This window comes from Hemitrygon akajei, chromosome 7, assembly GCF_048418815.1.
Source record: "Hemitrygon akajei chromosome 7, sHemAka1.3, whole genome shotgun sequence".
NCBI classification, from domain to species: domain Eukaryota; kingdom Metazoa; phylum Chordata; class Chondrichthyes; order Myliobatiformes; family Dasyatidae; genus Hemitrygon; species Hemitrygon akajei.
In genome coordinates this window covers 92,502,604-92,518,154 of record NC_133130.1, presented here as the reverse complement: position 1 = coordinate 92,518,154, position 15,551 = coordinate 92,502,604, and the positions used below count along the sequence as shown (strand labels likewise).

Sequence of the window (15,551 nt, the reverse complement as noted above, 5' to 3'; positions counted from 1 at the left end):
ATTTGTGAATTCTGTAAAGGTGGGTATCCACTATGTGAACTGCTGGAACACAGGATTACATTCTACCACCCAAGCAAGATGTCTTCTGTTTCCATACTGAGCAGCAAACATTGGCTTAAATGTTTTTGTCAATATTAACCTCCTTCTTTATAATCTACCCATTACGCCATGGCTCGGACCTTAAATTTTATTCATCCTGTGCAACAATGTTGTGACAAATTTAAACTGCCAAATGGCATATATTGTAAAATATTCACAAGCCGCCTGGCAGTTTGAAGCATTTACGTGGGGTGATTGATAAGTCCGTGGCCTAAGGTAAAAGGAGATGAGTTATTAACTTCAAACTTTCTGCGTTATCACTCAGAGTTGAACTGCATGTGCACGTAACGAGAGCATCTTAGACCTCCAGGTGGTCCACAGTAGGGGTGGTTGATAAGTTTGTGGCTTAAGGTGGAAGGAGATGAGTTATACTGCTCTCGTTACATGCACATGCAGGTCAACTCTTTGAGTGAAAATGCAGAGTATTTGAAGTTAATAACTCATTGCTTTCTACCATAGGCCATGAACTTATCACGACCGCTGGACTAAGTGTGTAAATGTAGGAAAAATAAATGTGCTAGGTTTTCTAAAATTGACTCCTTCTACCATAAGCCACGAACTTATCAATAACCCCTCGTACCTTCCAAGAGATGGCCAGGAAAATTCTGCTAGAAGAAATAAAAATAGACCAATATAATTTATTTTTTCCCGTCTCTCCACTTACTATCTGATCAGAGATACCTGTTGACATGCCAGTCTCCCCAGGATACTTAACTGGTCCATGATAACTCACTACTTCATCTTTAATCTTACCAGTGCCATTTACAAATTGCAGGCATAGAACACTTGTCCATGTTTCTAGGCTAATGTTCTTGGCCATCAGATTGAATAGAAATACAACAGATAATTTAGCTTGTTTATGGGTAAAAAAAAAACAGTTTTAAAAGTTTTAGTACCCTGCTGATTTAATTTTAAATCGATGCCCAAAGATCATCATAACACTGTAGCGGTGTGCTACACCAGCGCTAAAATAACGACAAGGAGTCGGTAAACTGCAATTAAAGATGATTTTATTTGAACTTCACAGTCTTGCTTTAAAGCCTCCCTCATCCCGCCCTCCCCGGGCGCGGATGCTCTAAGAGACACGTACTCACAAACCCCCGCAGGCTTTTTCCCTTTGTTGCGGACCTGGCCTTTGTGCCTGCGCGCTGGCTATTTGTGAGCCGGTTCGAGTGGGCTGCGCGCTGGCTAATTGTGAGCCGGTTCGAGTGGGCTGCGCGCTGGCTAATTGTGAGCCGGTTCGAGTGGGCTGCGCGCTGGCTATTTGTGAGCCGGTTCGAGTGGGCTGCGCGCTGGCTATTTGTGAGCCGGTTCGAGTGGGCTGCGCGCTGGCTATTTGTGAGCCGGTTCGAGTGGGCTGCGCGCTGGCTAATTGTGAGCCGGTTCGAGTGGGCTGCGCGCTGGCTATTTGTGAGCCGGTTCGAGTGGGCTGCGCGCTGGCTATTTGTGAGCCGGTTCAAGTGGGCTGCGCGCTGGCTATTTGTGAGCCGGTTCGAGTGGGCTGCGCGCTGGCTATTTGTGAGCCGGTTCGAGTGGGCTGCACGCTGGCTATTTGTGAGCCGGTTTGAGTGGGCTGCGCGCTGGCTATTTGTGAGCCGGTTTGAGTGCGCTAGGAAGTGGGTCACCACAACACTACATTTTCACCTTGTTCTCTGATAACTCCTAGCAGTATCAAAACCCACAAAAATGGAAGAAAATTCTGTAATTCTGTAATTAGATGCATCTGAAGAATATGAACAAGGGAAAAATTGGAAATAACAGGCTCAACTACATTAAAACAAATTGGATAGTTTTCTTTTTCATTATAACATTAAAGTTGTATGATTTTATTTGCCAGCTGTTTCAGCTTATTTCATGTCTTGCTTCCAATGAGTCAACTCATGGAAATGCAAGAACTGCCAATGCTGGATGTCTGAAACACAGTCAAAGTGCTGGAAATACTCAGCAGGTCAGGCAGCATCTGTGGAGAGAGGAACAGAGTTGATGTTTCATGTTGATTTGATCTGATGAAGAGTTATCAACCTGACAGTATGTTATACATTTAATATCAAAATAAACTCTTGTTTTGCTTATTCCTAATTTTTGCTTGTTTAGAATAGGGGTAAGTAGGATGTTTGAGCCTTGTCCACGAGGAGTGGTCGCATTGTCAACCTGTGAGCGATGCTGGGCTGCTGACCTCCTGGGCTCACTGATGGGACCAGCATGGAAAAGGAAGAGCACATCAGACCCCGGTTCAACAGGATTGCTGATATTTTACTGAGCAACTCATATTGCCGTTATTATGACCTGCCAAGAAGCTGAAAAGTTATCCAATGGGCCAAAGTAGCCAGCAAACCAAATAGGTGCTGCATACCAAAGCCGTTTGTCCTTTCAGGTTGAAAGGAGCTGGATCAGTGGAAGCTGAGGCATTCACTGAACCAGCAACTGTGTGACTGTCCCCTCCCCCACTCCTTCAGCTCCACTGACAGCTGCAAACTCTCCGCCTTTACAAGGGCAAGCAGGTCCACCATTCATAAGCCAGGCTTCAGCAAGGTATTTAATTGTGTGAAGACCTGAGACTCACTGGAGTCTTGTGATGGATGGGGTGTAGTGGGGGGGCGGCAGCTGTAAACAAGGCCTGATGCAATGGCTTACATCAGCTTGGGGTAGAATAATTGAGTAGGTGTATGCTCAGCAAGTGGAGGTAGACAGCCCGTAATCTTTCTATACTTGCCCATTTGAATGTTCCTTCTGACAGCCCCAGGGAAATATGGATTATAAAGAATTCTAAAATAACTAATTGAAAATAAAATTAGATACCAAAATAAACAACTTTAAATATTCTAATTGAGACAATCTGTTTATTCATATCTACTAGAATTGTACAGTTAATATGAATAATTGTTTACTCAATTGCTATTCAGGACTTTAAAAAACTTGTGTTTGAGGATGATGCCTTTTTGGGGGGGGGGAGTGTGTGTGTGTGTGTGTGTGTGTGTGTGTGTGTGTGTGTGTGTGTGTGTGTGTGTGTGTGTGTGTGTGTGTGTGTGTGTGTGTGTGTGTGTGTGTGTGTGTGTGTGTGTGTGTGTGTGTGTGAGAGAGAGAGAGAGAGAGAGATCAGAGTGACATGGCCATGGTGAACAACCGCTGAAAGAAATGCCCCTCCTTTCGACTTTGGGGGACCATCTTGCAATCCAGCCAGGAAACAGCACTAATACGCATATTTTGGATTTAGGTCGTCTTTGGTGTTCCTTTTTATATTTCATGAGGCACCTAAAATAACCCTGAAACATACACACAAAGTTTGTTTCAAATTTTAAGAGGCTTTATAAGAATGATAACCATCAGGGGGTGGAGTTTTTGAGATTGATATAAAGAATTTATAGTATACACATTGACTGGGAGAATTTGTCTCAAGCTGCATTCAACCTGAACAGTAGTTTCTCAGCTGATATGGCAAAGTGCTGGATTATAAAATGTCCCCTTATTTATGTTGTGTTGGGGTCCCTGAGGTTTTGAAACTGTTGGAATTCTCAATTCAAAGTTCAAAGTAAAATTTATTATCAGAGTACCACATAGAACTGTGAGATTCTTTTTCTACAGGAATATTTAGCAAATCTATAGAATGGTAACTGTAAGCAGGATCTGCAAACTGTAAATGACAGGAACTGCAAATTGTAAACAAACTTTGCAAATGCAGATGTAAACAAATAGCGATAAATAACGAGCATTAAATAATGAGTTCTTAAATGACTGTAGTTATCCCCTTTCGTTCAAGAACCTGATGGTTGAGGGGTAGTAACTGTTCTTGAACCTGTTGGTGCGAATCCTGAGGCTCCTGTACCTTCAACCTGATGGCAGCAGAGAGAAAAGGGCATGGCCTAGATGGTGAGGATCTTTGACGATGATCGTGCTTTCCTACCGCAATGTTTCATGTAGATGTGCTCAATGTTTGGGAGGGTTTTACCCATGATGTACTAGGCTGAATCCACTACCTTTTGTAGGATTTTCCACTCTAAGGCATTGGTGTTCCCATACCAGGCCGTAATGCAGCATTCACACACTTTCCACCACACATCTATAGAAGTTTGCCAAGGTTTTTGATGACATGCTGAACCTCCGCAGTCTCCTAAGGAAGTAGAGGCACTGTTGTGATTTCTTTGCAATTATATTTATATGATGGATCCAGGACAGGTCCTCTGAGATAGTGACATCCAGGAATTTAAAGTTGCTGACCCTCTTCACCTCTGATCCTCCAATGATTACTGCCTCAAAGACCTCGGTTTACCCTCTTCTGAAGCCTGCTACTGTTTGTTGGTCTTATTGACATTGAGTGAGAGGTTGTTGTTACTACACCATTCAGTCAAATTTTCAATCTCCTTCCTGTACGCTGATTCATCTCCACGTTTGATACAGCCCACAACAGTGGTATCATCAGCAAAACTTGTATATGGTGTTGGAGCATATTCATTGAACAATCCTAAATTAGAAGTCTTGCATTTCTATAGTGCCCATCATGATATCCCAAAGTTCTCTACAACAAGTAACGTAGTTTTGAAATTTAGCCACTGCATTCAAAGAAGACTCAATATAGCAAATTACACATAACAAAATCACATAAATCACAGGATGTTAATGGACAGATGCTTGGACACAACGTAAATAACTTGGAGCCCATGCAAGACCTCTTGATTCAAAGTAATGTGCTCTTTATATCGACTGAAATACCTCTGTTTGGTGGCTTCTCTTATGTGGCCTTTGATAGGTCGAAGCTGTCTCGGTAGTGCATTGTGGAATCTGCCTGGATCAGATCTCTGCAGTGGGCCCTGATGAATATTTGGGCATGAAGTGACAAGTATCATCGGTCAGAAGGTGACTGTCTACAGCAAGACATTCAACTGCATTTGCAATGTTGAGTCACCCACCAGCAACACCTTAGGAGTCACTATAAACTAAAAACTCAACAGGATGAATCACATCAGTACTGTGGTTACAGGAACAGACCATGCCGTGATGACTGTATCACCTGGACAGGTGCAACTCCAACATCACTCAAACTCTGCACTGATTGGCACCCTTATTTCTTCATTGATGTCAATTCTTGACACCCACCCAACTGAACGTTGGAAATAACCTCCAATGAAGGCAGCTCACCATCATCTTCTCAAGGGCTATTTAAGAATGGAAAGTAAACTGTGGTCTTGCCAGTGGCAATTTCCTTGAAAACTGAGTAAATTAAAATATGTATATATATCTTGTTTTGTTAAAGATGCTATGACCATCAGCCAGATCTATTTGGACTACAAACTGTTCATATGTTTGAGCTGAATGGATTTAACCATGTTCCACAGATTGCAAATATACACTCTTATACATATGTCAGTCCAGCTGTTGGGGCTTAGTGGGCTGTTCATTATGTCACAGTGCCCACAGTCTACACTTCACCTAGAACCTGTATCTCTGCATTTGCTCGTCATGCAAGGAGCACGGAATGCTGGAAGAGCGCTCAGCCTCGGAGGGTGATAGAAGTCACTTTGATTTGTTTAAGGTGCTGACTTAGCACAAAGCCCTTTTCCTGTGTCAACCCTTCAGGGCCGAGCAGTCAGTGCTGTTGTATCAGCAGTTTGGGTTCAATCCAGACCTCCGGTGTTATTCGAGTGTGGAGTTCGCACATAATTATCACGTTTGTCCTCTCGGCTGCTATGAATTCCTCCTTTTTGTTGGTTGGTAGCTTAAATGGTACCCTGTATTTTGGCTTTGTGAGGTGCAACAGGTAGTGGCGTGGAGGCAGGGGATTGCATGAAGCTTGTGCAGAATGAATATGTACATCTAATTCCCGGTACCAATAGATTTGAATGTTAGCCAAGGCATCAGTGGATGTGCTTTGAGCCATATTATAGTGTGGGTAGGTGGTGAGAGAATCAGGATGGGATTGATGGGCACGTGGCAGGGAATATGTTTCTGGGATAGAAACGGGGAATGGAATTGCCGTGGGAGCTGCCATAGTACTCATGGGCTGAAAAATCAAATATGTTGTAATCAAATGAGAAAATACAGAGATGTTAATTGGCCATTGGAACTCACCCTGTGGTATAAATATGTGACAAAAGGGCCAAAGGGGAGTTGATAGTGTTGTGTGAGTGGATAAACGGCAGGGTAAGGGAATTGATGGAAGCTGGCTGTACCCAATAGGTAGGATAGTCTTTTATAAGTAAGAAAATAAAGTTGAGGACTTCTGTTGCCTTGATCATGTGCACTTGTGCTTTGGGAAAATTGGGATCAAATGCCAGAACAAATTTGATGGGATGAATGGCTTAATTCTGCCCCTATGTCTTATGGCCTTCCAATGTTAGCTGCTGCTGGATCATAAGGTGATGATGACAAGAAGAAAATTGTCCATGGCTATTCAATGATGCCACTGATGCTGTGGTTCATTCCGAAACAGGGACATTTATTAAGGGCAATTTCAATCTCATTCACCTGCTGTAATGTGAACAAAGTTGTTGGAGAGACGCAGCTGGTATAATAATGGCAGTCTTTTATTTGACAAGATGAGTGCATTCTCTGGAGGAAGAGGCATGTTCAACCCAATATTACATGGGATTTTATATGCTAAAGATCAAAGGACAATTCTATATTTACAATGTATCTGCAATGCTTTCTTTGAATTACATATGAATTTCACACCTCCTTCTTCTCACCCACACTCCAGACACCCAAAACAAATGTTAATCAGCATTTTTCAACTACCTGCTGTCCACTGTTGTTCAGGGCTGCATTTCAAATTTAACCTACAATCCACATTCAGGTCTTAGGTTGGTTGCTGAAGTTAATATTTTGCTATATACTCTAAGTCCAGAATATGCCCTGACACACCAATCAAGAAAGAGTACAACACTGGCTTTTCTGCTTCAGACTTTAATGCAGAACTTTCCCAGGAGTCACTAGTAAATACGAATGACTTGATCAAAACTGAAATACTGGCATAGATATAGAAGCCTTTGTCATCGTCAATTGATTATTTATTTCCATTTTATTAAAAACCTAAATCCTGAACGCAGATTTCCTTTTACAGGAAACAAGTGTCTGAATGGCTGCTGTGCTAAGGTGGGGAATTTGTGAGTACGGGAATAAACTTCCTTATCTTGGGTGACTGTCATTCTTACTGATTCATTGATGCTTTATTAAAAGCAGATATGGTGCTCAGCTCTAGGCATATTCTTTGAGCATTTTTATTACTCTACTTTATAGCTGTCTACTGCGGAAACAACGAGGATGTCTTGTTTCTGTCAGGGTACTGTCGCTACATTTGAGTTTTATAGCCAATGTAGTTTGCTTGCTCTTACCAGGAGAAGAAGACTTGTCTTCTATCTTGATTATTATCTCTATTGACTTGAAATGTCATGCTTTTTTAAAAATTTGGATCTGTGCACTGCACAGTTTGGGCTGATCTTCTAAATCTATGCCAGTTGCTACAATACTGGAAGGGGGACTGGTACTTTCAGCAGCTCTGCTTTTTTTGTTGTGATGACATGTTCTGTTTATCCAAACTCTATAAAATAATATGACTATAAATAGACCCAGAAGCTTCTTCTAGTAATGAAGTTCAATAATTAGTATTTCGGGAGAATCCACTTTTCTTCCCAAGGGCACAGATTTCATGTGGCTGGTTATAAAAACAAGCAAAGAGTGAGTAGTCGGACCAGTGCATTGTGAGTTTTATTGAGTTCTCTAGAGTTTACCTTCAGTTTAACGAATGTGTTCCCACTCTTAACTTGTCAACATCATTCTCTCCTGCTTTGCTGATGTACTAATGTAGTTTAAATGGATTACCTCAGCTGCTCTACAGGGGAACAAGTTCCACACTCTCACTGCCCCTGGGTAAAGACATTTTCCTGTGACTGTCATTAGTATGCTTTATGGTTCCTGGTTTTGGACTCCTCGCAGTTAAACCATCATCACCGCATCTACCTCATGGAATACCTTTCATCATTTTAAAGGTTATCCTTTGTGTTCCCCCCACCCCTCGTTCTAGAGGAAAGAGATCCAGCCTGTACCTGATTACTATCTCTCAGTTTTGGTGTCATCCTTATAAATCTATCCTTTTTTAACATGTGCTTGCAAGTCTTGGTATTTTTTTAGTAGGGAAACAAGAACAATTTTGAGTACTCAAAGACGGTAGGGTATGGTTCTACCAGACTGCTACGATCTCCAACACACAAGGTGAATGACTTTTATCTCTTTAATCATCGATAAGATTTTTCCCTGACATTTCAGGGCATTAGTGGAGTCAGTCTACATCCCACCTTACCTTTGCAGCTTTTGATCATAAAACTGACTGGGGTTGGTGGTGAGTGGTGATGGTGGGGGGGGGGGGGGGGGTGCGGGGATGGACATTGATGCAATGATTAGGAAATCATGTGAGTTAATTTCTTAAGTCTTGCCACAAATCATCATTTGCCAGTTCCAAAAAGGGATTTGCTTTTACTGACTTTGAAATCACAGCAGAAGCGTGGCATGAATCAGTTTTGGGGTGAAGAACAATAACTTAGCTATTGATAACTGAACATGCATGTCAAGACATTGGAATAAACAGTGAAATGTGCTGTTTTTGCATCAACGACCAGCACAGTCTGAGGATTGTGCTGGGGCAGCCTGCAAGTGATGCTCACATCTCACTAACCCTAACTGTGCATCTTTGGAATTTGGAAGGAAACCGGAGCAGCTGAAGGAGACCCACGTGATCACGAGGAGAGCATACAAACTACGCGTAGACAGCAGCAGGAATCGAACCCTGATCGGTGATCGCTGATGCCGTAAAGCGGTTGCGCTAACAACTATGCTACCATGCTGTCGGTCAGCTAGACAAACTTAAGAGAGCTTAATGAGCAGGTGATGGGACATTGAAAATAATTTCACATTAAAGTGAAAATATTGAGTACATTTGGGCCTACCTGGCTGAGGAAGGAGAATCCAGAATGGTTGGACCTAAATTGTACAGATTCCAAGAAGAGAAGGGAATTTGCAGGTACTATTGCCTTGCACTGGGTTTGTAGGTCTAGAACTGCATGTTGTTTGTGACAACTAGAGCACTACCTGGAGCTGGTTCAGATGGTTCCTGCAAGCAGGCTTCCAGCTTGCAAGTTATATCCAATACTGCACTGGTTACAGAGCTGTAAATGCCCCCAGCTCTGCTCTCTGGGCTACGTCTCCCAACCCACAGTGTATACTTGCAATGAGTATCAATCTGATGCGCCGCAAATAGTTTCATAGCATTTTGCAAAGAGATGTATTGGTTCATGCTTCTCCAGTGGTTATCTATGGGTGGGGTTGGTGGGGTGCTGAGACTTCATTGAAGGCACTTGAAGTGATTGCTTATATTGACCCTGGTAATTTGGCACAAAGAGGCATGCCTGCAGACTGCAGTCTCTTGAACGCTGTTAGCACAATCCAGCCTGATTACTCTATCTGACAAATGGTTTGGACCTTTGTAAGTTGCGCAGTGGCAGGAGGCTCAAAATGCAAATTGTGGCCATTCCCCATTCTGGTCCCTGTCCAATAATCTTAATGCTGCTGAATCTAAAGGTTAGGGCCTCCCACGTGTGAGTGAAGGAACAATCTCATTAGCCTAAACGCGGATGCACACCAGGGAACTGACAGAAGATATGCTGCATCTTCGACTCTTTTCCCCAGTCAGAAGCTGATGATAATGATTGTGTACGTGTTTTCTATTGCTATCCTGAACCTCAGCCCTATTCCCCTGTTGCTCCTGTTCTTGTCCATTGTTGATTCCCTTCTCTCAGCAACTGCCTCTGGTGCTGTAATCCTCTCGAGCCTTATGCGTTCCTGATGAAGGGTCTTGGCCTGAAACGTCGAATGTATATTCCCCTCAATAGGTGCTGTCTGTCTTGCTGAGTTCCTCAACCAGTCTGTTGGTGTTGCTCAAGTTTTCCTTCACCTGCAGGATCTGTTGTGATTACGAATTCTTTTACTTTCTTGATTTTCATCACTCCACGTCCAAGAACTGTCTCATATGTTTGAAATTCCCTGCCTGCATCACTCTTCCTCACCTTTTGAGATTTTCTTTGAAACCAAAATCTTTGATAAAACTTTTGATGAAGTATCTGACCATCCCCTTCAGTCACCTGGTGCCGAATTGTGTTTGATAATGCTCCTTAGGATGCTTTCTGCATATAAGGCACATAGAAATGTGGGTTTATTGGTGTTGTTTGAAATAAGAATGGAGTGGTTGACATTTACTTGTGATCTCTCCCTTCATTCCAGGACACAATGACTACATGTGCCCTGCCACTAACCAGTGCACAATCGACAAAAATAGGAGGAAGAGCTGCCAAGCCTGCAGACTACGTAAATGTTATGAAGTGGGCATGATGAAAGGTGGTATGTAGTCTTTGCCTTTTAGTTCTCAAGTGTCCTGTGTTAAGATTGTAAAAGGGGAAATGTGTTGACTTTTGTTTTTAGTCCTTTGGACAGAATGGGTGTCCAGGACAAAATGTATTCAATAGGTTCAATAGGTACGTTTAATGTCAGAGAAATGTACATCCTGAAATTCTTTTTCTTCACAAGCATCCATGAAAACAGAGGAGTGCCCCAAAGAATGAATGACAGTTAAACTTTAGAACCTCAAGAGCACTCCTCCCAGCTCCCCCTCCCATGCACAACCAGCAGTAAGGCAACGACCCCTCTCCCCACTAGCAAAAAAAACATTGGCGCCCTCAACCGAGCACTCAAGCGTGCAGCAAAGCATCAATAAAGACACAGACTTGCAGTACCCCAAAGGCTACTCGTTCACCCGGTAATTTGACATACCACAGGCTCACTCTCTCCCTCATAAGGGAAAAAGAGGCATATTTGTTTCACAGCGAGAAGGGAGACATAACAAACAATCCATGATGTTAAAGGTCAGCTGCGTTGCTCTTTCCGAGCTCTGCGCCCAGAGAATCGGCCCTGAAGCCCAGGTCCCCGGACACACAGCCGGCAACTAACCCACTGCTCTCAATGTTCTGCATTCTCCCACGATGCCCCAGTCAGTCTCCAGAACCATGTAAATCTGGCACACTGGTCTTCCAGGCCACATCCTTGGGGTATCAAAAGCGGCCGGTCGTGAAGCCCTGAGAGCGGGTCTCACTCCTGCAAAGAAGTCATAGTGTAACTCCAGGTCAGGGTCTTCAAAAGTTGATCAAGATCTAGTGTGACTTATAAGCCTTTGCTCACAGGATAACATCCAAGTCAGATGGTCATGCCTTATGGGTCATGAGAATAGTTGTAAATTTACTGCACTAATTACTAAGAGGACTAAAGATGAGGAAATATGAGTTAAAATCCTACCACCACAGCTGGGGAAACTATTAAAGTCACATAACATGGAAATAGGCCTTTTGGCCTAACATATCTATGCTAACCAAGTTGTCTATTAGAACTCATCCCATTTTCTTATGGTTGGCCTTTTTTCCTCTAAAGCAGGGGCTCCCAACCTGGGGTCCACGGACCCTTTGGTTAATGGGAGGTGTCTGTAGCATAAAAAAGGGTTTCCTATGCACCTTTCCTAGGACACTAGTGCCAGTAATGCTTAGGGAATTGTTATAAAATACCATCTGGTTCACTAGTGTACATAAGACCATAAAATACAGGAGCAGAATCAGGCTATTCGACTCTGCCATTTCATCAGATTTGTCAGGCAAGATTTTCCTTTGAGGAAACCATGCTGACCTTGGCTTATTTTATCATGTGCCTCCAAGTACCCCAAAGTCACATCCTTAACAATTGACTCCAACATCTTCTCAACCACTGAGGTCAGACTAACTGGTCTATAATTTCCCTTCTTCTGCCTCTCTCCCTTCTTGAAGAGTAGAGTGATGTTCACAATTTTCCAGTCTTCCAGAACCATGCCAGAATCTAGTGATTCTTGAGAGATCATTACTAATACTTTCACAGTCTCTTCAGACACCTCTTTCAGAACTCTGGGGTGTAGCCCACCCGGTCCAGGTGACTTATCTACCTTCAGACCTTTCAGCTTCCCAAGCACCTTCTCCCTAGTAATAGCATCTGCACTCACTTCTGACCCCAACTCTCGAACATCTGGCATACTGTTAGCATCTTCCACAGTGAAGACTGATCCAAACTACTTATTCAGTTTTTCCACCATTTCCTTGTCCCCCATTACTACCTCTCCAGCATCATTTTCCAGCAGTCTGATATTTATTCTCACCTCTTGTTTGCTTTTTATATCTGAAGAAAGTTTTTGTGTCCTCTTTAATATTATGTACTAGCTTACCTTCATATTCCATCTTTTCCTTCATCAAGACCTATCTAGTTGCTTTCTGTTGGTTTTTAAAAGCTTCTCCAAACCTCTAACTTCCCATTGATTTTTGCTCTGTTATATGCCCTCTATTTGGCTTTTATGTTGGCTTTGACTTCTGTTGTCAACCACAGTTGTGTCATCCTGCCCTTAGAATACTCCTGCTTCTTTGAAATATATCTACCCTGCGCCTTCCGAATTGCTTTCAGAAACTCCAGCCATTGCTGTTCTGCTGTCATCTCTGCCAGTGTCCTCTTCCCATCAATTTTGACCAGCTCTTCTCTCATGCCTCTGTAGTTCTCTTTACTCCACTGTAATACTGATACATCTGACTTTAGTTTCTCCTTCTCAAGTTTCAGGGTGAATTTGATCATATTATGATCACTGATTCCTAAGTGTTCCTTTACCTTAAGCTCTTTAATTAATTCTAGTTCATTGCACAACACCCAGTCTAGAATAGCTGATTCCCCTACTGGCTCAACCATGAGCTGCTCTAAAAAGCCAACTTGTAGGCATGCTACAAATACTCCTTTTTGGGATCCAGCATCCTGAATTTTCCAATCTACCTGCATATTGAAATCCCCCCTGACTATCGTAACATTGCCCTTTTGACATATAACCTTATAACCATATAACAATTACAGAACGGAAACAGGCCATCTTGACCCTTCTAGTCTGTGCTGAAAGCTTACTCTCACCTAGTCCCACTTACCTGCACTCAGCCCATAACACTCCATTCCTTTCCTGTCCATATACCTATCCAATTTTTTTTTAAATGACAAAATCGAACCTGCCTCTACCACTTCTACTGGAAGCTTGTTCCACACAGCTACCGCTCTCTGAGTAAAGAAGTTCCCCATCGTGTTACCCCTAAACTTTTGCCCCTTAACTCTCAACTCATGTCCTCTTGTTTGAATCTCCCCTACTCTCAATGGAAAAAGCCTATCCACAGCAACTCGATCCATCCCCCTCATTATTTTAAATACCTCTATCAAGTCCCCCCTCAACCTTCTACACTCCAAAGAATAAAGACCTAACTTGTTACCTCTGTGTAACTTAGGTGCTGAAACCCAGGTAACATTTTAGTAAATCTCGTCTGTACTCTCTCTATTTTGTTGACATCTTTCCTATAATTCGGTGACCGGAACTGTACACAATACTCCAAATCTGGCCTCACCAATGCCTTGTACAATTTTAACATTACATCCCAACTCCTATACTCAATGCTCTGATTTATAAAGGCCAGCATACCAACAGCTTTCTTCACCACCCTATCCACATGAGATTCCACCTTCAGGGAACTATGCACCATTATTCCTAGATCACTCTGTTCTACTGAACATGCATTTTCTATCTCCTGTTGTAATTTCTAGCCCACATCCTTGCTACTATTTGGAGATCTGTATATAATTCTCATCAGGGTCTTTTTACCCTTGCAGTTTCTTAGGTCTATCTACAATGAGTCAACACCTTCTGATCCTATGACACTTCTTTCTAATGATTTGATTTGATTTTTTTACCAACAGAGCCACCCCATCCCCTCTGCCTACCTGGCTGTCCTTTTGATATAATGTGCATCCATGAATGTTAAGCTCCCAGCTATAATTTTCTTTCAATCATGATTCAGTGATTCCCTCAACATCATGCATGCCAATCTGTAACTGTGCTTCAAGTTCATCTACCTTATTCCCTATACTGTGTGCATTCAAATATAACACCTTCAGACCTGTATGTCCTTTATGATATAGAGATCTGTAGTCCTGATCTTCTTGGGAATATATGTGACCCTCAACCCGTAATAATTAACCAGAAACCAAATTCTGAACTGGCAAACTACTGTAAACACAAGCAGTTCTGCAGATGCTTCAAGTCCAGAGCAACACACAAAATTGTGGAGGAGCTCTGTAGGTCAGGCAGCATTTTGGGCAAGACTGTTGCTGAGCAACTGGATCTCGTCCTCAGGCCACCTGAACGCACTGCTGGAGTGCCCACCATTCAGACTTTGGGGAGACAAGGTGCCACTTTCATGCTGAGGGTACCTATCATTGTGTGGTACACAAACCGTGCCCACGAGTAAACTTTGATTAGACTAGCAACTAAAAGCTGGGAATCTATTAAGACACTGGGTCATCAGCAGTGTCTAGTTAACTAGTACATATTTCTCATTTAGCCAGTGCCGATGTTAAAGTTCATTGAGGATGTAGAAAAGTATGTTATGAGCAGCAACAGCAAAGGAGTGCTAACCTGATGAAGCTTTAATATAGGACTTGTATGCGTGCTGCACCGAGCAATTGTCAGCCTCTAGCCAATTTGTTCCCCGTACATATACAACAGTTTGCAGTTGTGTATGTGCTCAGGTTTGTCTTGATCTCAGAAGCCCATCCTACCCCAAAATAAGTGTGAGGTTATCCACTTTGGGAGTAAGAACAGGAAGGCAGATTATTATCTGAATGGTGTAGAGTTAGGTAAGGGAGAAATACAAAGAGATCTAGGAGTCCTTGTTCATCAGTCACTGAAGGTGAATGAGCAAGTGCAGCAGGCAGTGAAGAAGGCTAATGGAATGTTGGCCTTTATTACAAAGGGAATTGAGTACAAGAGCAAGGAAATCCTCTTGCATTTGTACGAGCCCTGGTGAGACCACACCTGGAGTATTGTGTACAGTTTTGGTCTCCAGGGTTAAGGAAGGACATCCTGGCTGTAGAGGAAGTGCAGCGTAGATTCACGAGGTTAATTCCTGGGATGTCTGGACTGTCTTACGCAGAGAGGTTAGAGAGACTGGGCTTGTACACGCTGGAATTAAGGAGATTGAGAGGGGATCTGATTGAAACATATAAGATTATTAAGGGATTGGACAAGATAGAGGCAGGAAATATGTTCCAGATGCTGGGAGAGTCCAGTTCCAGAGGGCATGGTTTGAGAATAAGGGGTAGGTCATTTAGGACAGAGTTAAGGAAAAACTTCTTCTCCCAGGGAGTTGTGGGGGTCTGGAATGCACTGCCTCGGAAGGTAGTGGAGGCCAATTCTCTGGATGCTTTCAAGAAGGAGCTAGATAGGTATCTTATGGATAGGGGAATCAAGGGATATGGGGACAAGGCAGGAACCGGGTATTGATAGTAATTGATCAGCCATGATCTCAAAATGGCGGTGCAGGCTC

General features: G+C 42.8%; 1 protein-coding gene across 2 annotated transcripts in view; it reads left to right on the top strand.

The window, feature by feature from the left end:
* esr1 (estrogen receptor 1) overlaps positions 1 to 15,551 on the top strand; it is a 207,532-nt gene that overhangs the window by 75,714 nt on the left and 116,267 nt on the right. For both annotated transcript variants that reach the window (XM_073051431.1, XM_073051430.1), the window contains exon 3: positions 10,363 to 10,479. In XM_073051431.1, the coding sequence (XP_072907532.1) occupies positions 10,363 to 10,479 (117 nt within the window). The remainder of the gene's footprint in view (positions 1 to 10,362; positions 10,480 to 15,551) is intronic.